Here is a 24,565-nt window from a genome sequence, read left to right as displayed (position 1 = left end):
TTCCAAGCACTTGATTAAGTACATATATTAGGTTTAGCCATGTACTTATTGGTACAAAGTGCTTTCTTTAAGACAGAAGGAATGATTGATAGCAAATGTCCAGCTTAATTCTTCCAATCTCCTGATGTGTTTGGGGTAGCTAAAAGAAGCTTTCTTCATAGTGGAACATAAAGGAGATGATTAACAACTAGTTGGGGGTACCATGAGTCTTCTTAGTCCATCATTATTTAACCCTCTATTCAGAGTTCAGATTAACTGCTGGTTAGGATCATTATGAGGTCTTGTTGGTCAATTTTCTTCTAAGTGATTATTATTACCTAGTAATAGATAACTTGCATAATGTCATAAGTTATGCTTTCCAGCAAACAAACAGGTGAGTGATTCTATGGCTCTCTGTCCCCATTTAGCAAATTGACCTGTAGTGGAGCTTCAGTTGCAAGCATCTTTCACTTCATTTGTTGATTGGTATCTTTTTCCTTTCCTCGTGCATAATGTGATAAACAATTAGCAAACTGCTCCAATTGAGATTGGGAATGAACCTAAGTTCCCCTTTTTTCCTCTTCAATTACAGACAAACAATTTGATCATTTGATGGTAGGGCATGATTAGATGACGTGCAAACAGTGAAGTCCACTAATGCATGGGGCCAAAAGATGAGTATCTAGTACAATGGATCAAATAATTATACCTGGTAGTGGAGTTGAACATTTGCATCTAATCTAGTCTAATCTAGTCCAATCTAGTGTGGTTGATTGACATTGAAGAAGAACATGTGGCATACTGATCTTTGCAGGGCAGCTCAAAACACACTAACACATATTCTTCTTTTTTCAGTGAACACTGCTCTTCTGTTTCACATTATAAGTTTTTAAATAAGTCATTTTTTTAGAAATTGTTGATTAACTATAATAGAAAAATATAGTAATATCTTCAACACAAAATTAGTTTCATTAAGGACATGTTCACTTTGATGACATTTTCAACCTTACCAAATTTTGGTAAAGTTGTCAAAAAAGTGGCTACATTTAGTTTGCTACCAAATTTTGGTAACTAAATAAGAAATCCTACCAAAATTTTGGCAAGTTACCAAAATTTTGCCAAAATTTGATAAGGTTTTTTCTGGCATCAAAGTGAACAGGCCCTAAATCTATCACTGAATATATTTTAATAGTATGTTTGTTTTGTGTTTAAAATTTTGCTATGTTTTTGTATAAACTAAATCAAACTTGAAAGAAGTCAAAACGTTTTATAACATGAAACATGATACAGCATATATCACGATATTATACATATGGTGTAATTGTATGTATATATTTACATCTAGCATATTCTTATACATATCTAACATATTATCTTACATCTAAACTCAGATTACAGTATACATATACCATTATACTCTAGTGTTTTTACTCTCTGTAATTACTCCTCTGGTTTCTGAAACTGACAATCTAACTTGAATTTTCTTCCAGGCTCTGTGATGAATCTCTTTGAATTTGTCGGGCGTCGGCGATCAAAATTGGATTAATTTTTTTTCTTCTTCTGGTGATGATGAACTGAACTGATGATCTTGCTAGCTAGGCGAAAGCCAAGCCACGGTCTGCATTGGAGCTCTGAACCTGGAGCCTGAAGCTGCCGGCATGAACACTCTCCTCCTTCTCCTCCGCAGCGACCTCGTCGGAGAATCTCCACAGCTTGGCGGCCTCGTCGGCGTTGGATCCCAGCCTCGACGGCGACGCCTCGTTGCAGTCGGCGAAGTACTTGCCGGACACTCCGGCCACCGCCGGGTGCACCGCCACGTAGCACGTCGTCGCCGCCGCCTGTTGATTATATATAGCATGAGCAAGACAGGATCAGAATTTAAGAAGAAACCAGGGTTGGAATTTCGGACTGTCCGATACGATATTATTTCGACCAAAATTTTTTATTTTCTTAATATTTTCATAAATTTTGGTAATATTTATTTAAATTCAACTAAAATTTGTTTAAAATTTTGGAAATTTCAGTATTTCGATGATGTCCAATCAAATTGGCTAAACCGAATGGTTTAACCCTGGAAGAAACATGGATCATCGAAGATTCAATTCAAAGCACCATTTTCAGTAAATTCTTGCCTACGAAATCCACTGATGAAACTGACCTGAGGGATCGTCTTGAGCAGCTTGGACGCCAGGAAGAAGACTGTATCTGCAGTTAAAATCATTTCTTGGGTAAATTTCTTACTTGGATGCTGGTAAATTTGTTGAAAAAATTGAAGAGGGATGAGAAGAATTACTGGTGACAAGGCCGTCGCGTTCTCGGATGAGCCGGGTCCTGACGATACCAGGGTGGACGCAGTTTGCCGTCACGTTGGCTTTCATCTCCTGCTCAAGCCATTGATGGCAATTAGCTTAATCTAGAGCTAATTAATTAAGGTTAATTGCTTAATTTAGCACTGGCTATGCTTTGTCGTGTGATTAAGTCATGAGATCAGGGAAACTTTTTTTTTATGGAATGGATATCCCTTCTTTATTTTCTGTATGCGACCTAAATAATTATTATTTTTTTTGAAAACTGATAAGATGTGATAAATATACGTTGTATCGCCACTTCATAAATATCCAACCTAAAATTCAACTTCTACAACTCGTGAAAAAATAACAAATATAACCGAAATACTCTTTCCGTCCAAAAAATAAAATAATAAATCTAGGACTGGATCTGACATATTCTAGTACAACGAATCTGGACAGAGGTATGTTCAGATTTATAGTACTGGAAACACATCCAGTACTAGCTTGATTTTTTATGTGACGCAGGGAGTATGTATGTGTGTATATACTAGTCTTAATTTGATTTATGAGATCAGAGTGAATAATAATTACCTTGAGCCGATCCGCGAGTGCCCTCGTGTGGAGAACGTTGGCCAGCTTGGAGAGCGCGTAGGCTCTCGTCGGATCGTACGGTCTGCACAGGTGCATGATATCCAAAACGTGAATCTTAAAGCACGGATTAATATCTCCATCGTCTTTTTTTTGTCTTATTTTCTTTTGAGAAATTAAATTTAAGTGTGATGTGACAGGGATTTGTAACTAACTCTACGCACATCTTCCTGCGCGTGACGGCGTCGATGTAGCCGACGGCGTCGTCGCCGGCGAACCAGCTGTGGATTGTGGAGGATACGTTGACGATGCGGCCCTCGACGCCGGTCGCCGCCGCCGTCTCCGCCATCTTCTCCATCAGCAGCTTCGTCAGCAGGAAGTGCCCTGAATTAATTATATCCAATCCATTAACGCGATAATTAGTTAGCACCGTAATTAATTAGCATCTTCGATAAACACTTAGCGTAATTATTTAAGCTTTGTTAATCGCATGCAACGTACGTACCCAAGTAGTTTGTGGCGAAGGTCATCTCGACGCCGTCGTCGGACAAGGCGAATCGGTCGGCGAACTTGCCGGCGTTGTTGCTGCATGAATTCATCGTGCATGGTGCCAAATTAATTAAAAAAGTACATACTTTAATTAAATTGTGATAAAACTAAAATTTAAAGTGTTGTATCATAAAAATATATTTCGCATTAATTAATTTTATCCCACAACTACGTATTAGATAGCAAATTTATCATAATAAAACTATAGGTAAACTATTACGTTCATAGTTCCAATATAACGGTAGTAAAAGAGATTTAAACTAAAAAATCAATAGTTTTGTATTAACTTCAACATTGTATTTGTAGATTTGTAATACTTTAGTTTTATGATAGTTTAGTTAAAATATATGTAGTTTTATGAAATTTAGTCTAATTAAAAACACCTCATATATATTTAAACCAAACCAAACCAAACCAACCATGCAAATAATTCCTCTAGCTAGGCAATGTGCAATATTATTTGATGGTACTAATTAGCACCAACAATTAATTAGCATGATCGTGATTAGTGGGAGGAGTTGGTGATAATTAACAGTAGTACACGTACATGAGGAGGTTGAGAGGGAGGCCGAGCGCGAGGAATCGGGCGGCGAAGCGGCGGACGGAGGCGAGCGAGCTGAGGTCCAGCGGCATCACCACCACGTCGCCGGCGGCGGCGGGGCACTCGGCGAGCAGCCGCGCCCGCGCCTCCGCCGCCGCCTTGAGGCTCCTCGCCGGCAGCACCAGCCTCGCCCCTCGCTTCGCCAGCACCCTCGCCGTCTCCGCCCCTATCCCCGACGTCGCCCCGGTGATGATGGCGGTGATGTGGCGGAGGTCGGAGCAGGCCGCGGTGGCGTCCTCCGCGGTGGCGCGCGACCCGAAGCCGCTCGCCCCCGCCGTGCCGGCCAGGTATCTCAGCGAGGTCAGCATGGCTAAGCTAAGCTAGCTTAATTATGGTTAAGCTAAGCTAAGCTATGGCGGTGATGAGTTGGCGCGAGATCGAAGAGAAGTCGTCGCATCTCGTCGGAGAAGAAGATGAGCTGAGCTGGGTATAAATAGTGAGTGAGTGAGTGAGTGAGTACAGTTGCACTGGAAAGCCATGAGCTTTACATAATATAATCATGTTGTTATTAGGAAATAATTAAGCTGATTTAAGCTTTTAATTAATTGGAAGAAGAGGGGGTACAGTTTATTTTCGTTAATTTTTAGCTGATTTTGTGCGTGTCAGTCAGTGTGTGAGTGAGCTGTGAGCATCAGATCGATCGACCCAATTAATTAATTGGTGATACCTTAGTTTTAATCATCTGTAGTATTCATCTTTCCTTTGCTTAACACTAGCTTTCCAGTAGAGACAAAAGTAGTACAAATCTAAGTCATCTTCTTCCTCGGTTCTTCCTCATCATCTCCTCGTTTTTTTTTAAAAAAAATTCCTCTCTTTAATTTGGAACCTTTCCATCGGTCATCACACACATGTCATCACCATTGATGCGCTTGCACACACGAGAGATACTAATTAACAAGGAACATATCATATACACATAAACTTTCCGTACACACTTCGTACACACCAATTAGCAAATATCATAGAAAATTCTAGAAAAAATTAGACACATATTTCTAATAGTATTGTACCCACTGTGAAATCTTATCTCAAATTCATTATATTTTAGCCGTAACAAAATTCTAACAGATTTTTACCCTAAAAATTGTCAGATTTTCCACTTTTTTTATGGCTAAAATATAATGAATTTGAATATGAGATTTTGCAGATATGTGTAATATTATATTAGGAGTATGTGTCTAATTTTTTCTAGAATTTGTGACATTTGTAATTGGTATGTACGGAGTGTGCATGGGAAGCTTGTCTGCATATATATATATATATATATATATATATATATATATATATATATATATATATATATATATATATATATATATATATATATATATATATATATATATATATATATATATATATATATATATATATATATATATAGGACACTCATATGGGGCACCATGGTGCCCGGGCACCATGGTTTCAAATGCACAAAATCACTCAAATTTTTCAAAATTTTCAAATTGTGAGTATATACCTAGTTATAAGAATTCGATTCATACCTATACCTATCAACAAAACAACTCAAATTTAACTTTATTTCACAATCCATGATTACATACCTAACTAATTATATGTATGGATGCTATATACCTAGAATCAAAATCTAACAAAAACAAGTTCAAATTCAGTTCAAACTTGCTTTCAACTAGTTAGTAAAGTAGTTAATATTAATACCTAAATAATTGAAAAAGTTTCATGCTCATTTGAATTGGATATATACTCAATTTCAACAATGGTGCCCGGGCACCATGGAGCACCAAACAAATTTACTATATATATATATATATATATATATATATATATATATATATATATATATATATATATATATATATAGATATATATATTCCCAATTAACACATTGCAATTTGAAATTAGTACTAATTAATTAGCTCTCCATCGATGCAGGTCGCTCTCATGCTTGTCGCTGAATGCGAAGGCGAGATCATGCAGGAATGGGCGAACGATTCATGGCTGCATGTACATGCCTCTAAACACAAGGTGTTGATAGCTATATGTTCGTCTTGGATCGTGCAGCTTATCTGTAAGCGCTATCGAAGATGACACTATGTATGACTAATACAACAAGGATGTGAAATTGTTCCTTGGCTTCATCTGAAGATTTTCTACCCTGATGCATATGTGAAACTACTTGCATTGACCGGTAGTGGACTTTAATAATGTCTTTCTCCCTCTGTCCTAAAAGTGTAACATTTTTTAAGAGATTGTAGGGTATTAGGGAAAGGGGTAGAAAATTTTGTTTGTCTTATTAAGATATGTAATGTGTAGGCTCGAATTATAATAAAGCCAAAAGAAGCGCGTGGTGGCAAAAATTATCTTTTATATGTCCTACCCCTGTCAAAAAAAAAACCCATTTTTAAGTATGAATGTGCTTTTTTTTTTTTTGAAACAGAGAGGGGTAGGTTGCTATCGATCTAAGACAAAATTTGAACTCTAGACTTTTTATATTTGGAGATGGAAGAAGTAGTATATTGGCTAACACGTAGTCTTTTGTTCTACTAGAAGAACTTTAGCGCAAGTTCTATCTCAGGTTGTTTTGTTGTTTCAATTTTCTTGGCTAGAGCAAAATTTAATTTTAAGGCTTACTCATCGTAGTTTATTTTTTCAATATTAACAATTTAGATATAAGAGTTTTACTTATAATTTCTTTCCGTTTGTTAGTTGATTTTTTTACAGCTTATTAGCTGTAGATCAAACTAGCTAAGTTTTCCTATTAATACTCTGAATGGTAAGTTGGTGATCCCAGCATGAATTATTTCTACTAGCTTGCCATAAAAGCTGGGTCCATCTGGGCCACCTTTCAAAAAAATTTTTTGAATGAACTTAAAAAAACCTTTGATAAGGTCTTATTCTAAACAAAGATTTATAATATTGTAAATTAATATTCAACAGAAGTATAGATATACAGTAAGATTTTTACACTTTCACCGGTCATTTTCCTCCTTCATGGTTCATATATTAATCTGGCAAATTAAAGCTCTAATATATGATATATTTACGTATATTAGTTTGAGAATTAAATTAATCAAGAATTGAAAACCGTTTGAAACTTGAAACAATGTTAACAATTATTGGGAGTTTCTGAATATAAAAAGGAAATACATCCAAACTGAAGGAGCTGTTATCAGTTAGTTAGTAGTGGGAGAAGTGGGCTTGATAATTTGTAAACTTGTATATGAATATAGTGGGTGTTTGCAGATCAAATCAAGCTTGCAATAGGCCAATGGTGGTGGGTGGGGAGCAATTAGCTAAGCTAGCTCCAAGATTGGGAGCAAAGAGGAGTAGGTCACATTTGCCCCAAAAAAACATAATAATAATTTGGCAATTTGGCATTGCTCTAAAACAAAACCAAACAGAGGAGGAAAAGAAGGGGGAAAGGAGGATGTGATGGAGATGGGAGCTAATGAATAGTGGCTATAGTGGTAATCCGTATCCGATGATGGATTTTATGAGCATTACTTTTGTATGTGCGTGGTTTGCACAGCTAACAAAAATAATTAGAGCAAGATGTACCATGCGTAGATGCGTATTAGTTGAATTAGTAGTTTTCTGTGTGGTTCCTCTTTCTCATTTCCCACAAATTATAGGTGACACTAGCATATATAGACATAAAAAAGCTAGATAAGTAAAATAAATAGAAATAACGTATGAGCGACCGTGATTAATTAGCATCATGATCTTATACTGCTTTTCTCTCATGCAAGCCCCTTTTAATTTAGATTATTTAGTTGATTATTACATGAATTATCTACATGATTATAGAAATAAATTAAATATATTCATGATTATTACATGAATTATCTACATGATTATAGAAATAAATAAATTAATTAAATATATTGATAAATAAACTTAACAAATAGTTTAAAATAAGTGATCTAAAATAATACTGTAGAAGAATAAGAGAATGTTTTTTTTAAGTGTGGAGGTTTCAATAATCCAAGTAATCACGAAGTGACTTGTGACAAGTTTCTGTATACATTGCAGGAGATCAGCTTCCCATTTCCCTTTGTCTTGTGAGTCGTGACTACTTTTGGCTGGAAGGTCCCAGGAAGATCCTCGATCTTTGACGCAAAAATATTCTTGGAACACCTATAAGCGATAGATCTTGCAATCATTGTAACAGTATATAAAGAGCTTTGCAAATTGTGCTTATTTTTTAGTGGTCTCCCCTTAAAACAAGTTGGATGTAGCAACAACTTTGAATTGGTTGTGTGAAAGAATTGCATCTATTACATTCATTACAGAGGGCTATATCTGATTACTCTGATAATTAGACACATGCATTTCAGTTATGTTCTTGTTGGGTTCCAAGAAAACAAAAAATCACTACTGATAATCTATGTCAGTATTCAGTAGTGTACACAATTTTGATTTTTGAAGAACACCAGAAAGGTCTGGTAAGGTGTCAACTTGATGGATTCTCTCTGTGTGCAATAATTTGCTTAACTTTTGTTCTCATGTTGTTACTATGCTAAGGCCTTGTTTAGTTCCCAATTTTTTTTCAAAAACGCCACATCGAATCTTTGTACATATATATAGAGAATTAAATATAGATAAAAATAAAAACTAATTGCACAGTTTGCATGGAAATCGCGAGACGATTCTTTTGAGTGTAATTAGATCATGATTAGCCATAAGTGCTATAATAACCTATATGTGCTAATGACGAATTAATTAGATTTAATAAATTCGTCTCATGGTTTCCAGACGAGTTATGAAATTAGTTTTTTCATTCGCGTCCGAAAACCCCTTCCGACATCCAGTCAAACGTTCGATGTGACACCCAAAAAATTTCTTTTCGCGAACTAAACAAACTCTAAAGCCATGAAAGAAACAAAATATACAAAATTTTGCCATGAGCCCATGGGTCATGGGTGGCTGTTAAACAATTCAGCAAGATAGAGCTGCATCAGCTGTGAAGGTGATGCCCATTTTGGCTACAAATGGTTGTTGCAATCATCGCTCAATCCTAGCTCCTTGTTTAGAGTTTAATAATTAAACTTTTCTCTCTTCTTTTTTTTATTTATTGTAGGGAATAGAAAATGATCCTACTATACGAGCACCAACTCAAACATGCTAGATGGAGAAAACTATCCGTATACATGGTACCTAATTTTTGACATGAAATTCTGATAGAATGAAATGCATAGTCATTACTTATTTTTATTTTCTTTACATGGTATCGGCTAATGGTGAGCTAATGATCATGCATAAGTGCATAACTTCTGCCCATCTAGATTCATGCAAATATGCAAACCACAATACGCACCTGAACAATAAATCTAGATGCAACAATAAAAACGGAGTGGACGTCCAAATCTATGCAGAATACTGGTCGGAAGAGTAATATTGGTTTTGGTCAATCAATATTGCCTTGTCACATACTCACATTATTGCCTTGTCACATCCTTTCAGTCTTGTTGCTAAATACAGGCATCCACTCTTGGCTTCTCCGATTACTTAATCTGATCGTATCAGCGAAAAACAATTAAGAAGCACACTTATTGCAACATATAGAGGAAAAAGAAAATTAGTGGGAAAAGAAACATGTACTTTGAAAGGCAAATTGCAATCCCCCAGGATAGGGGATTCCATTAGATTTTCCTTTCCTGGTGTCACCTGCTCTTCCAACATGCACACAGCCCAATGGGCAAATGATCCAGGTGACGATAACTGTATCTTAATCCTGCCCCACAAGCCACTAATTAGCACAGTTCGTTCCAAACCAAATCAGTTCTTGTTTTGCTCAGAGAATAATAGTAATATGCTCACTCTATATCTCCAAGATTCTTCCTTGATGCATGCAGGTTTGTTGTTTGGACCATTGTATCATGTACTCACTTGAACACGCGCGCCACATACTTGTACCTTTCTTGGCACAACAATACAATACTTTGATACCTTTGGCTTGTCTTTTTGGTTAGGATGATCAAGAGCATAGTGTAATGTAATGTAATGAAATGAAAAGAGGGTTTGGCGCGTGCACTGACCGAAAGCACATTCTCTGCCACGAAGAACTACCAATGGATCAGCTCGAATCCTCACCGATAGCAACTGGATAGGTGGCCAAGTCAAACGCACTGATGAACTTATGGGTTCCAACTTTCCAACACCCTGCAAAACCATAGATTAAGCCTTAATGATGAGTGACTATACAAAGGTGATGCTTAATTGTTTTCAAGTGAAAGGCATGGGAAGATGATGAAGGCTATCTTAATTAGACTCTCAGCAAACACTTCACACACTAAAGTTGGTGAAGGCATAGTCAATATAGCAAAGGTGTATGAATGAGAGACTGAAGACATGTGAAGTATCAATTGTTCAAGTACCTGATTGCCTATCTTACTAACTTGCAAATTTGCAATTAGTAACAAATACATATGCTTTTAATTGTTTTTAATGTATTATATCAATCTGAAAGAAACCCAACAAAGATGATAATATGGTGATATTTGCAACCTCATCCCTGATTGGTGATCCACTTTGCAAAATATGATGCCAACATGTATCTTGGATGACAAAAGAAAATAAAGTTATAAAATCATTCAGTATGAACTTGTGAGCATGTGCTCTCTCAATCTCTGTACTTGCAAATGATTGAAGATGACAAAAAAGTTTCCTTGAATTGCTTGTTTACACCACATGAATTCAGATCCTTATCGAAATGCATCCAGAAATCCAGTGATCTACATGTTGATGCATAAGACTGTTGATACTGCTATAAATTGTTTCATGGATATAACCTGAGAAGAAGAAAATCACTTCTTTTACAACAGCAATAATGTTGGCTTACCATCGCAAATTAAATTGTGCCAACTGATAAACAGCTCGTTGATGGATTGAAAAATGAATCGACTGTTCACTCAGATAAGAGCAGGCACCAATTGTTTAGACGCAAACATAGATTTTTTTTTTTATATAAAGGATGGGCAGACCCATGAAGATCATCATGCAAGCAGGTTGAACACTGCAAATTGGATTAGCTGGTTACAAAGTAAGGATAGAAGTGACCATCAATTGGCGCAAAGAGAAAACCCAGGTTGAAAAGGTTGACAATTGTGCAACTGGAAAGTGAGCAGGGTGAAGGGCAAGCATATTTGTCAGGTAAATAAGTTATCCAGGTCACATCCAGATATGATAAGACACTAATAAGATAAAATTCAGAATAGATTAAGCAACAGTTTCATGCAATTTTTATAAGGCAAATAAAATAAGATATGGTAGTTCAAACTGCATCCCATTTACAAGCCATAAGTACTATATAGATTCTCCGAAAACGGATGCTGTAACAAATATGCAGTGTGGTATGGCCCAAAATTGTGACACTTAAGCGAGAAAAGTAAAGTACTTGGCAAAAGAAAGGAACCTATATTACGCAAACAATACAATCAGGTCAGTGGGCTGCCAACAACATTATGCAAGTTGCACATACTGCCATTGCTGTTGTAGTGAGAAAATTTGAATATATTATTGTGCACAAGCATTTGATATGTGCAATAGAGAAGTCATAATAAGGCATAAGCATCTCACAGAATGATGATGCAGCTCATGTAGCATCTGCAAATCTAGACTTCCTCTAAGCTTGTATTGCAGAGTTAACTATTTTTTTCAGTGCGCCTGGCTTTGCAGTTTGCCACATTGACATTCAGTAAGATCAAAGAATAACACTGAAAAAAGAATACATGCAAAGGCATTTTACTTTGTTGAACTGGAAGCAGTAAGTAAGATACTCCTCAAACGACTTACAAATGATATTATATCAAAGATATGCTTTTCAAGCTTCATACCAGGTGAAAAATAATTGATTCATTGATATGCACTAAAGTGGATACAGTGATAGTACAACAGGGTGACTGACCAGTCAGTTTTCTGCTCAACGTGTAGAGAAAAGAACAACCTGAAGTTGCTCCTCTGGTAAAGAACAGACAAGGAAAAAAGAAAAATCAAAGTTTTGATCCAGCAACGTCCTCCAACAAAAGAAATGCAAGCCAAAATCTTGTGCCGTGCTATCAAAACTCCGGCAATCCAGTGTAGAACCTCTCTATCAAATACAACCTCCATCTGAATCAATCACGCAGAATCAAGCTAAAAAAGGGATTGATCACAAGACGAATAACCATCCACGCTTGTAAAACACGAGCGTGCCCACGGTCACCGTCGACCAAACCGCAACGATCCACCGCGCCGCGAGCAATGCAGCCTCCTTCATGGCAACCGACCACCCAACAAGCCAGTTCAGCTCCTCCACGCCCTCAAAGTAATCTTTTCCTTGCACTCGCCACAATGCCAGCAGCGAGAGCACGAGCAGTGGCGGCGCGACGAGCTGCGTGGCCACGGCGCAGAGATGGTGGTTGTGCAGGAACACCTTGGCGCGGCCGTACTCCGTGTCCGGCGAGCGGCTGACGTGCAGCCGCTGGTACCAGCAGAAGACGGCCTCGTTGAGATACATCTGCACGGCCGCCCGCGAGGCCAGCAGCTGCAGCCCCGCCGCGGCGGCGAGCAGCTTCACCTCAAGCTCCGGGCTGTCCAGGAACCCGCAGCATTGGAGGATCGACGCCGCGGAGGAGACGAGGACGGCGAGGTAGAGGAGCAGGCGCGCGGGCGCGGACGACGCGAGCACGGCGAGCCCAGAGCGGGGCTGGTCGGTGCCGAGCCAGAACGAGCGCGCGAACCGCGTGGCGGGGAGCGCGGCGAGCGACGCGAGCGCGCCGGCGAACGGGCTGGACGAGAGCAGCGTAGCGACGAGCAGCGCGCCGAGCGCGGCGGCGAGGTAGGCGGGGCGCGGGGACGGGAGCATCACGAGGCGCAGCAGCGCGACGAAGAGGAACACGACGGGCGGGAGCGGCGCGAGCGGGGCGGCCGCGCCGGCGGCGGAGGCCGGGAGCAGCAGCGCCGGTGGCAGCAGCGCGAGCGGGAGGAGGAGTGCGAGGTGGAAGTCGGCGAAGCGCGGGCGCGTGGCGAGCGTGGCGTGGGAGAGGCGGAGGCGGTAGAGCTGCGCGGAGTTGGACCCCTCGTCGAACGGAGACGCCGCCGCCTTGCCACCACCACCACCACCACCGCGTTGCTGCTTGGGGTTCCCGGATCCAGCGGCGGCGCCGGGCGGGCGGAGGACGGCGCGAGGGGTGGAGGAGGGGACAGCGTCCGGGTGGATGTAGGTGTGGAGGGCGTAGAGGAGGAGGGAGGGGAGGTGGAGGAGGTGGGTGACGGCGGCGAGCGCGAGTGCGGCGACGGCGTAGAGGAGAGACGGCGGGACGGGGACGGGGAGGAGGAGGAGCACGGCCATCGCCGGCGGCGAGTGGGTAGATCGCCGGAGTTGAGGGTGGAGTGGATCTGAAGGAGGCGAGTGGAGGTGGTTGGGAGATGGGCTTTTCTGCTTCGAATCTGGGGGCTTTTAACTATTTGCCACTCTTACGAATGGTCCTTAACGATTTGCCACTAGGCCCACATGTCATAGACACATGAGGGCCCACGTGTCATTGACAGAGCGTGGCAAATCGTTAATTGCCATGTCACAAGAGTGGCAAATAGTTAAATTTCCCTCGAATGTGGGCTGGTTTGGACGGCTTGGATTCTTCCCTGCTTGCCTTGTTTGTATTTTGCATGGGATCTAGTACACTATATTTGTTGGGATTTGCTAGATTTCCTGAAAAAACTGTACACTTTTGGGTCACCTAAAATTGCACATTACTAAATCTAAATTGCAGATAAAATAATATACAAATGTCATTAGAGAATAAATACAAGCGCGATAAATGCGAAAATGAGACATCTACAATAGTAATTTTGTTGTTGCCAAGGCAAGAAGAAGATAGACAAACAGTACGGTATGTCTAGTATACATGGGCTCCATCGGTTGCCTAACGAGTTAAAGTTAAAAGTTAAAATTTAAATTTTCAAACTTAATTTTGAAGTTAATTTTAATTTATTTTCAATATAGTTTCATTTTTAGCATTAGTTTTTAAGTCGCTAAAAACGCATATATAAAAGTTTTATCTCTAAATTAATTTTTATTTTCTAATAAAATATTTTGACTTATTAGGGAATATGTGTAACCGATGAGGCCGTATATTTGTTGGGATTTGCTATATTTCCTTAAAGTTTTTAGATTTTTTTAGTCTCCTAAAATTGTACGTACGTAGATTGATAAATCTAAATTGCTGACGAATGAGATACAAATGTAATTATAGAAGACAAACTTGGCATGTCATTATAGAAGATACTACCCACTTATATATTTTATATAAATATATACAAACGTGATAAATGAAGCGTCTATATATAGGAGAAGTTTTGTTGATGCAAAGGCTAGAAGATAAGAGACAAACAGTACGGGAAGCTATTGAATGTGGATCGAGGACATCTCTAATGTGAGTGGCATGCTTATACTTTAATTAACTTGGTACGGCTAATTATTTAATTATTAGTGGTAGACAAATATACTTGTGGTGGCATCATTAATCTCGGAATAAAACAGCCTAATCTTTTTTAGGTGTAGATGTGCATGTTTTTAAAAAAAAATTAAGAAAAATGTGTGTATTTATATGAGTGTATATATTTGTAGCGCGTTTTGTAAATAAAAAAATCAAACATATATATAAGAACTATATTTTATCTCTCATATTATTGTGTGAGTAATAACAAGTAGTACTAACAACTAACAACCCAATCCGGTCTCTTGGTTCGTGACATGGGCCTGATCTTTTCTTTGAGAAAGAGGACGCTGTGGGCCTGATCTGAGTCCTCGTTATATAGTTTTCTTGGGCCTCGTTTTGATGGCCCATCATGCTAGCCCAATCAAAGTAAGAAAATGGTCTAAAAACTCCCACGTCCCCCAGTACTTTTTGCTTCAACTTGCTCGTTTCCCTTGCATTCCATGAAGATTCCTCCGTAGCAACTCGTTAATAGGATATTAATCCTGCAACTGTATATTAACCTTTCAGATACGAGAGGACAACGGACTGTTCACATATAATAATTTGATAGAAGCTAACCATCCATAATTAATACTACCTCCGTTTTTTAAAATAAATGACACCGTTAATGTTTTAACATTTGATCGTTCATTTTATTTAAAAAATTAGTATAAATATGCTAAAATATAAGTCAATGAGTCATACTTATAGTTTCTTCAATGATAAAAAATCACAGCAAAATAAATAAACATTCAATGAAGGGAGTACTTAGGAAAAAAAATGATGTCTCCTACGTCACTTGTAATACGTAGAGGTTGCAAAAATTCTACTCCTAGTCTCTTATACGCTTAATTTTGACCCGTCACATTTACACAAGTGACTAGAATATCCATATGATATTGAATAGTCCCTGTCAAAAGAAAGAAAGAAAAAAATAAGAAGAAGAGGAGAACTACAAGTACCAGCATATAACAACTACAGTATCGATCAAGTGCCAGGTGTCAACAACAATCGGATCGGAATAGTCATCCTTCAAACTTTCAAAGTATAAGTTCCACGAGGAATCAGGCGTTGTTTAGTTTGGAAAAAAAATTCTCAAAGTTTGATTTTGATCGTCCCACGTAAACTTTTGAATCGATCAATCAATTTGAAAATATACATATCGAATCGAATTGAATTTCCACGTAGGCCGCGCGAAGACGCCAAGAATGCGCGGCAAAAGGGCGAGCAGCGAGCCGAACTAACAGCTGAAAGCGAAACGAAGCTTAGATATAGTAATAGTTAAGATTACTTTCTCTGCGGTTTCGCGCGCAACGAAGCTACTCCTCTTCCTCCTCCCACCTCCCTTCTACTTTCCACCTCTCGCCCGCCATGGCGAATCCTTCAAACCTCCCATGGGTATAAAGCGTACGAACCATTTTTCGATGATCCCTCGCTCATGTCGGAGGCGATGTTCCGGTTCATGTCCAAGAACGGCGCCGGCGATGGGTGCGGCGGCGGCGGAGGCGGAGGAGGAGGAGGGGTGGCGCTGGAGGTGACCGTCTTGTCGGCGGAGTCGCTGCGGCTGCCGCCGCCGTCGTATTATTCGCTGATCCCGAGGCGGCTGCGGCCGTACGTGACGGTGTCGTCGGCGGCGTCGGCGTGCAGCACGGACGTGGCGGCGGCGGCGAGCGGCGAGCACTCGTGGAACGACACGCTCGTCGTCCCCGTGGGCGCGGAGTTCCTCGAGAGCCGCGGCGGCGGCGGCGTGCACGTGGCGGTGTACTCGGAGCCGGCGTGCCGGCTCGTCGGCGGCGCCACGCCGCTGGGGTGGTGCAGGATCCCCGCCGCCGACGTGCTCGACGGCCTCCGCCCGCCGCGCGCGCTCCGCCGGCTCAGCTACTCCCTCCGCTGCCCGCGCACCGGCGGCCCCGCCCGCGGCGTCGTGCACCTCGCCGTCCGCGTCCTCGGCGACCTCGTCCCGCCGCCTCCGCCGCAGCATGCCCCGTCGACGCCGCCGGCGCAGCCAGGGTGGTGCCGCGTGGCGATGGGCATCCCGGTGTCGGGGACATCCGCCGCCGTGGTGGGGATGCCGGCGTGGGCGGCGTGGGGCGGCGAGGCGGCGGCGTCGCGGTGATCGATCGCGACGCGGCGAGGCAACGAGAGAGACTACCCGTGGAAAAACGGTGGAAAAATTCATCGCCGGGTCGGACTTATTTTTATTTATTTTTTGTTCTGATCGAGACGTTGACTAACCCGGTAATGGGTTGGTCAAACGTCTCGTCGGCTCGTCGCGTTGTTCTGCGTGTGTACGTATATACGTACGTACATGCCCGGAAGCTTCCTCTCGCAGCTATACGTATGTACATACAACCCACGTACGTATAGTATCAATCATAAGTGGCTGTACTCGGATTGGTGGTGTATATGTGACTGAACTGTGGGACCAGGGGGTTGCAGGGGTTTTGTAATTGTAACTGTATAAATGATTGCTACCACTTGATTGTGAGATGAATTGATAAGAGAAACCCTAAGTCGAAAAGAACTTATTATTGCTTTTTGCCCCCTTTTGGATTGCTTGATAATGTACACATGTATTGCTAACTTGTTATGATTTTGTGTGTGTGTGTGGGGTGGGGGGGGGTCAAAAGGGGTCCAGGAGCTCCTTCTTTCAGTAGGATGAGGAGAATTTATTCAGTTTATAAGTAAAATCAGGTGTTAAAGAACTTTAGAACCACATGATTAATTTGGGAAAAACAAAGAAAGCGTACGAAAAATAAATGATTAGATCTTACAACGGTACAGAGAGAAACGCTCAGAGGTCTTCCGACTAGCTTCACGAGGTGGTTGGCTAGACAACTTAAATTTGAAGCACCAATCCTTCTAATTATTTAATATTAAATCTTTTCTAATTATTTGATATTAGTTAATTTCCTAGTATCCGCGTCTTACAACGGTACAACTACTGAGATCCATCAGGACCATCACAAGCCATCGTTATCGAGCACATCTTTTTAAAAAGAGAATGCCTTAATTTACCATAGAATGCAAAAAAAATAAAAAAAAGTTTATTCTTTTTCCCTACAGCCCACCCTACATACATTCAGACCAACCCAACACAACACAACCCAATACTCCCCCAGCCAGCATCAAGTCATCAACGCCACCACCAAACCAAACAAAACAGATCAAATCAAATCACCCATGTACACTCCTAACCCCAACTAATTATACATTGCATACAACAAATTTTAATCTTTATCAGTTATCACCTTAATGATCTTTGCTTGACGAATCAAAGAAGAGACACACCTCTCCCAAATTCAGAGCTGCCTTTTTTTTGCGAGACACATCTCTTCAGAAACCGAGAAACATATCTCTCTGCCAAATTCAGAGCTCTTGCAAAGACAAACATTTTTGCTTCAGAACTGAATCTCCAATCTCCGATCAGGTCAGGATGGCAGAAGGCGCGAAGGGCGGCGCGTAGTAGAGGGGGACGACGGCGCCGGCGTCGGGGTCGATGCTGCCGTATCCCTTCTCGCTGCCGCCGGAGTTGGAGGCCTCGTGCTCGCCGCCGCCGCCGCCGGAGTTGTTGCGGCGGCTGCGGCGGGCGGGCGACCCGGCGAGGCTCGGCGGCGGCGGGGCGGCGGTTGTCCGGAAGGAGGCTATCCCGGTCCGGCAGAGCGGGCACGGGATCTCGCCGGCGATCCCCGCCGAGTCGTAGGATTTGATCACCGAGCAGAGATCCATCGCGCATTTCACGCACAGCTCGTGATCGCAACCTGCACAGCACAAGTGATCAAGTACTATATTTAATTCACCAAGCAAAACACTATTACTAGTATTACTAATACAATCATTGCAGGTTAATTTAAATTCACCGCCTAATTACTGTCTAAGTCATGTCAACATTTTTCCTAGTCCAAGTTCAACCAATTTTATAGAAAAGTATAACAATATTTGTAACACAGTGCAAACATATTATCAAAATATAACAATATTACATTTAATGAATTTAATTTAGTGTTGTAGATATTGCTAGTTTTTTTCTCTATAAATTTAGTCAAACCTAAAAAGGTTTTACTAAGAGAAAAGTTAGAGCGACTTATATTATGAAACGGCGGGAGCACTCGATTGCTTCTTTCGCTCACAAATATCTAAAGTTTACAGTAATATTACTTCAACTTTTGAAATTTTGAGCATCATATTTTATTTTACATTCGAGTAAGTTCATAGAATCTAATTAGGTACAATACTATGATAATACCTTTCAAGATAAATCTACGCATGCCATTCTTTTCTTTCTAAAATCAGCATTTGAGAAATTATTGATGATCAAAATGTCTGATTGAATCTTATAAACATCAAATATGTATAACAAGATGGAGTAGTTAGTTCTTTGCCTCGATGTCTGAATGTTTTTGTGCATGGATGGAGATAAACAAGAAAAATGATACCTTCAGCAGCTACAGTGCAGGGCCTCTCAAGACAGACGGCGCAGGCATCTGCTCCTTCATCGAAGCCATCAGAAACCTCCGAAGACAAGTTCAGACCTTGCTCCCTGCAAATCTCACCAAACCAAACAAAACCATAGTACAAAACAACACACAAAACACCACTCCAACTCAGTGCATTTCAAGTTCTGAATATCACTGATCAGATCACATTGAATTTGCAGAATTGCATTGGTGATCAGCGATCAGTTAAAGTACCTTGCAATGGCGATGAGGCTGGGGAGTGGCTGGGAGAGGTAGCCGGAAGGAGGGAACTTGGGGATCGGAAGATGCGACTTGGGGGAGAGGACGTGTTCAAGCCAGTTGCAGCCCCAGATTCTGGCTGCGTCGATTGGGAGCCACCTGACTACCACAATCCTTGCAGCGATGAGCATCAAATTTGTTGATATGCTAGTGACAATTAATCTGGGGGATAATTGAGCTGGCTAATTTACCCATTGCAATTGATGGCTGTTCTGTCTGCTCCTCTTGACACGAGTATCTGAACAAGAACAGCAGGAAAGGTTTTGGAGTTATTCAGAGAGCAATCGATGTTCAAAGAAATGATCAGTCAGCAACTTGAAGAAGTTTGTGTTATTCAGAGAGGAAAATGATGGCCAAGAAATGATCAGTCTGAAACCTGAAGAAGTTTCTGTTATTTCAGAGAGGAAATCGATGGCCAAGAAATGATCAGTCTGAAACTTGAATTCGCTTTTTTAACTGATTCGTTTTAACTCGAGTGAGTTAACATTTCAACTCATCCATCTATTCAATTGATGGGATTGTCGACACTAACCGACTAACAACCAAATCAACAATAAACTAATATTTTTCAAATCGACTAATTGCTCAATTAATGACTGAATCATACCAACCAAACTTTCACTATCACACACTAAATTTGGCTATCATCAAAGAAAGGAAGAAAAAGGGAATCGTATACTACCTGACAGCACTTGACCTCGCCGCCGCACGCGGCGTAGTGCAGCGGCGTGCTGCCGGCGCCGATGGATGCCATGGGCGGCGCGGCGCAGGGCAGCGTCTGCGCGGCGAGGCTGGCGCGCTCGTCGATGAGCAGGTGGACGCACTCGACGTGCCCGTGCAGCGCCGCCAGGTGCAGCGCCGTCACGCCGCCGTTCGCCGCCTTGTTCACGTACCTGTCAATTAACCAACTCGAGATCACCATGGCCGCCACCTCGCTCGAGCTCCTCAACAACAACAATGGCTTACCCGTCTCTGTCGCCGGCGGCGTCCGCCACCAGCAGCCTGACGCACTTGACATGTCCGCCGGCCGCCGCCATGTGCAGCGCCGTCCGCCCACTCAGGTTCTCCACCCTCCACACCTTCAGTAAAAACAAAAGTTAATTTCTAATTTACTGATTAATCGTTGCAATTAACTGAAGTGCAGGAGCTAATCAGTTTACTGTACATTGCATCTGAAAACCAGCAGCGTCTGAACCACCTCCCAGTGACCGAACCGGCAAGCTTGCATCAATGGCGTCTTCAGTTCAATCAATCCCCATGTGCATTCAGAATTCAAGATCCAGGTCAGAAACATGGACTAGCTGGTTGGTCGGTTGGGCGATCGATCAAACGGCTCGATATTAATTCGAGTCAAAAACCGATGGCTTGGCTTAGCTTGTGCAGAGCTAAGCTTGTACAGTTTGAGTTCGCTCACCTGTCCATAGATGTTCCTCGCATTCACATCTGCTCCATTCTCCAGCAGCAATGCAGCAATCTGAGCACACAGTTTGGTTAGTTGAACACTGTCAAAACTGGTAAGAATTCAGAACATATCGATTGTTCAGAGATTGAACAGCAGCTGAATTTTTTTCTCCTTTTAATCGATAATAAGACAATTGATTTGAGCTGATTACCGAAGATTCTGGGCACACAGTTGGTTAGTTGAACAGACTGTCAAAAACTGATAAGAATTCAGAACATATCAGTTGTTCAGAGAATGAACAGCAGATGAAATTTGCTCCTTTTAATCGATAACATCACAGTTGGTTAGTTGAACAGACTGTCAAAACTGTTCAAAATTCAGAACATATCAATTGTTCAGAGATTGAACAGCAGATGAAATTTGCTCTCTCTTTTTTGACAAAATAAACAATGGTTTGAGTTGATTTAGCGAAAGATTTGTCGTCTGAATCGTCAGGGACGTCGGACACGTACGACCACGTCCCTTTTTCGTTGATAGTGTTTCTGAACACGACGGCATTAAATTTTCTGGTGCAACGTACTAGGCTGTACGATTGGGGAACAAATTAGTATGGGTCCATGGCCATACTTTTCATAATGATTTTGCAGCAAATAACTTCACACATTTTTTAGACTAAATTTTTAGTTTATCTCTCTCTCTCTTTCCATGATGAATAATTGTTTTTTTTTGTTTTGTAATTAGTTTTTACCGTTCTACAAAGGAGAAGCATGATAATTGACGAATTCCATTAATAGTGTCACTTTCTTTTATAGTTGCATCGATTCCCAATCAACATGAAAAGGAATTTTAAGTATATAAGTGTTGGTACACAATTACAAATCACACACATCAGCATAACAATAACCCGCAAAATGAATAGAGGCAACTTGCATGCGTAAATGTTACATCTCACTAATGATGACGTTTTCTTCTTCATTTTTGGCACGCAAATCAGATTAAGAGACGAGTGATCAATTGGTCATTTGAAGAATTAATCATCCTGCCGTTAGGTTTTCTGTCACCTCATTCAGCCATCGCGGGATAAAGCTAGCTAGGACTGATTGTGATTTCCATTTTTTGCGCAACACTTAAAAGATTAATAATTAATATGGGATCTACCAGGACAGCAGTAAATTCTTTTTTTTTTACTCTCTCTTTCTTTCGAATTCTTTTTTTTCTTTAATGACATGCATATGTGTGTGTGTGTGTATAAACTTTTTCCAAAAAAAATCAGTTGAATATATTCTTTTGGCAAATTAATTAAAAACGAAAAGATTAAAAAACTTGTTCCTAGGGCAACATCACTCATATGCCTGGTTAATAGTAAAAAACATAGCAAACCAATCTAGCTATTACCTCGTCTGTGATTTGATCATTGAGCATATTATTACAGTAAATTATCTATTTTATTATAGAAATAAACTTAACTAATATCTTAAAACAAGTACTACAAGTGGTTTCTTCAATGCAATATAATGAATATTTTTAAGAAAAGTTTTTTTTTCTAAAAAAATGAGTGCAGCAGGACTGCCAGCAGCCAGCAAGCAATTAATTCATTTCAATGATTCAATGAACAATCTGAAAGAAAAAAAAACAGGAGAAGCTAGCTCATAGCTTAGCTAGCTTGCTGCACCATCAATGGAGATGGTTTTTGTACTAGAGGTGATCAGTTCATTGTGGACGTATGCTTACCTCGTGGTGGCCTTTGGCGGCGGCGACATGGAGCGGCGAGTTGAGGTTGCCGAAGGTGGTGCACCGAGCCAGCCCGGGGTTCGCCGCCAGCAGCCGCTGCGCCTCCGCCGCGTCGCCGTCCTTCGCCGCCGCCGCCAACCTCTCCCCAAGCCCCACGCAGCCAAGCGAATTCCCCATATATACGCACCCCCTTCTTCGCCGGCCGCCGTCTCACCGACGCCGGAGACGACGACGACGACGACAACCACCACCACACCGAGCTAGCTATCCAGCTAATTAACTTAGCTTGATTTGGTAGAGAGATAGTTAATAAGCTCAGCTAGCTCACGCCACAAACGTGAAGAGATCAGCTCAGCTTAGCTGGGTTGTTGGCAAAAGCTAGTAGTACTAGAGCTAAGCTAACCATGTACACAAACTACACATCCATCTCATCTCCTCTCATTTTGTGTCCCTCATATATAGTGAGTGATACATGATCTCTTAATTGGTATGTATGTATGTATATCAAGGGGCTAAGCTGGCTGGAGAGCCTAGAAGCTGGGCATGATTAGTGCATTAATTATTTGTGTGTGGCCTAATTTGCAGAAACATCCCTGTGGATCTGTTGATTATGTGGTGTAGCTAGGCATCTTGGTTGCCTCAGAAATGGGTACAAATTTGGATGTGAGCTTTTTTTTTTTTGTCACAAATGGTAGGGTAGGGTTGAGATCATATTCATGTATGCCGCTGTCACATTTTTGCATTATATGTTTGAAGTGGATTTAGAGGTAGTGCCCATCTGCCAACCCCCTAGCATTAACTACTGTAGAAGCTAGTACAGTCCTGTACTCGTATGAACCTTGAATAGGGAGTTTTTAGATTCCCAAAAGCAGTTCAAAGAAATTTACCTGGTGAGAATTTAGAGAAACTGGAGAAAAACAGCTTCTAGCTTTTAATTTATTTTCTGCAGCTATATATAGCTTCTGGTGATTTAATTTGAAGAGCTTCTAATTCTAGAAAAAGTTATAACCTCTATAAGCTCCTAAAATAGCCCTATATCAAGCTAGAGTACTACTAGTTACTAATCAATCTTGGCAACATATGCCATAACAGTCGATCGGTAATTAGCCTCCTTAATTTGTCTTTAATTTGATCTATCTAGTGCTTCAGGCAATTTTTTTCATCTGATGGGAATTTGTCTTGTAAATAAAAAAACAAGATTAGCCTTGGTTAGTTGTCGCTTGACAGTACACAGAACATGTAAACCTCTTACAGATCTAAAGGAGGAATTTCCCATTGCAAAAATTAAAGGGGGAACGTCCTAATATTAAATTCGAAATGTACCCTGATCAAATAATCTAGTCAAACTAGGCAACCACAGACCTCTAAGCCAGCTAGTAAAAATAATCTAGTGGTAACAAAGATAATGCAATATTACCAGAATACACGTCCATCATGTCTCAACAAATTTGGGCCCACTATATATCTATAATAATTAGAAAGATAACTTATTTAACTAGAGTCCATCGATGAGCCGGAGTAGAAAAATTTGGAGAAGAAATTAACCAGCAAACTCTTTTATATATAGTATCAATGTATTCCATGTTTATCTTATAAAAATAATAGAAGATGTTGTTGTTATTATTATCAAAAAAGATAATAGCGACTTTGAATAAGACCCCTCGAAATGAAGTCAGTGCCTCCAATGGACGTAGAGGATACCAATCAATTAATGTTATAATATCTCAAATTTTGTTCAAGAGCAATGGACTCTCAATCTCTGATTGGTTTCAAGGAATTAGGTAATCGTTAGGAAAGTAGTCCAATGCAAAGGACATGTCATCTCATTACAATTAATATATATATATAACATCATACTAATACCAAACCCCATGCATATATCTATACACTGATGAATTTGCAGGCAACAGAATAAAAGGTAATGATAACAGCATACAACGAAAAAATATATGTTGTTAAGGAAAAGCATTTCAAATGAACAATTGTAATTTAACAATCAAGTAGTAATATTACTATTGGATCAGAAGATTGAGTCTTCTATACGATATGTAGTTTGCATTATATAAGGTATAGCTGCATTTTGGAATGGAGCAAGTATATAGCTGTGCCGTGAAGCAGCAATATTCGATCTCTTGTCAGAAATAGGATGTGAGAATGAGATGGACTGAGTTCAAAATAAATTGTTCCATCCAGGACACCTACGTAAAAAAAAAGCATGAACTTGTCATCGTCACAACATACTTCCTTTG

The 24,565-nt window shown here is 40.6% G+C and overlaps 4 protein-coding genes across 5 annotated transcripts; 1 reads left to right on the top strand and 3 right to left on the bottom strand.

Annotated features, from left to right (window-relative positions):
- Nucleotides 1-1,226: 1,226 nt before the first annotated feature.
- On the bottom strand, nucleotides 1,227-4,664 carry LOC4339991 (short-chain dehydrogenase TIC 32 B, chloroplastic). Of its 2 annotated transcripts, none has more exons than XM_015785839.3 (7): nucleotides 3,955-4,664; nucleotides 3,364-3,443; nucleotides 3,074-3,242; nucleotides 2,862-2,943; nucleotides 2,273-2,360; nucleotides 2,138-2,184; nucleotides 1,227-1,817 (listed from the first exon to the last, which is right to left on the bottom strand). In XM_015785839.3, the coding sequence occupies exons 1-7, from the start codon at nucleotides 4,314-4,316 to the stop codon at nucleotides 1,575-1,577; spliced, it is 1,071 nt and encodes a 356-aa protein (XP_015641325.1). In that variant the 5' UTR covers nucleotides 4,317-4,664; the 3' UTR covers nucleotides 1,227-1,574. The 2 variants fall into 2 exon arrangements, with proteins under 2 accessions (XP_015641325.1, XP_015641326.1); XM_015785840.3 differs by having other exon boundaries at nucleotides 3,083-3,242.
- A 7,155-nt stretch (nucleotides 4,665-11,819) lies between these two features.
- On the bottom strand, nucleotides 11,820-13,376 carry LOC4339990 (uncharacterized). Its single transcript, XM_015786290.3, has one exon. It carries the CDS (start codon nucleotides 13,316-13,318, stop codon nucleotides 12,137-12,139), a length of 1,182 nt encoding a protein of 393 aa, XP_015641776.1. The 5' UTR covers nucleotides 13,319-13,376; the 3' UTR covers nucleotides 11,820-12,136.
- A 2,505-nt stretch (nucleotides 13,377-15,881) lies between these two features.
- On the top strand, nucleotides 15,882-16,996 carry LOC4339989 (uncharacterized). Its single transcript, XM_015786504.3, has one exon. It carries the CDS (start codon nucleotides 15,886-15,888, stop codon nucleotides 16,561-16,563), a length of 678 nt encoding a protein of 225 aa, XP_015641990.1. The 5' UTR covers nucleotides 15,882-15,885; the 3' UTR covers nucleotides 16,564-16,996.
- A 429-nt stretch (nucleotides 16,997-17,425) lies between these two features.
- On the bottom strand, nucleotides 17,426-22,764 carry LOC4339988 (probable E3 ubiquitin-protein ligase XBOS36). Its single transcript, NM_001421018.1, has 9 exons — nucleotides 22,317-22,764; nucleotides 20,598-20,657; nucleotides 20,349-20,420; nucleotides 20,150-20,262; nucleotides 19,866-20,076; nucleotides 19,375-19,421; nucleotides 19,139-19,282; nucleotides 18,884-18,987; nucleotides 17,426-18,208 (listed from the first exon to the last, which is right to left on the bottom strand). Exons 1-9 carry the CDS (start codon nucleotides 22,491-22,493, stop codon nucleotides 17,874-17,876), a joined length of 1,263 nt encoding a protein of 420 aa, NP_001407947.1. The 5' UTR covers nucleotides 22,494-22,764; the 3' UTR covers nucleotides 17,426-17,873.
- Nucleotides 22,765-24,565: the final 1,801 nt, after the last annotated feature.

Source organism: Oryza sativa, chromosome 6 (assembly GCF_034140825.1).
Source record: "Oryza sativa Japonica Group chromosome 6, ASM3414082v1".
Lineage (NCBI taxonomy): Eukaryota > Viridiplantae > Streptophyta > Magnoliopsida > Poales > Poaceae > Oryza > Oryza sativa.
This window is presented reverse-complemented; position numbering and strand designations above follow the sequence as displayed.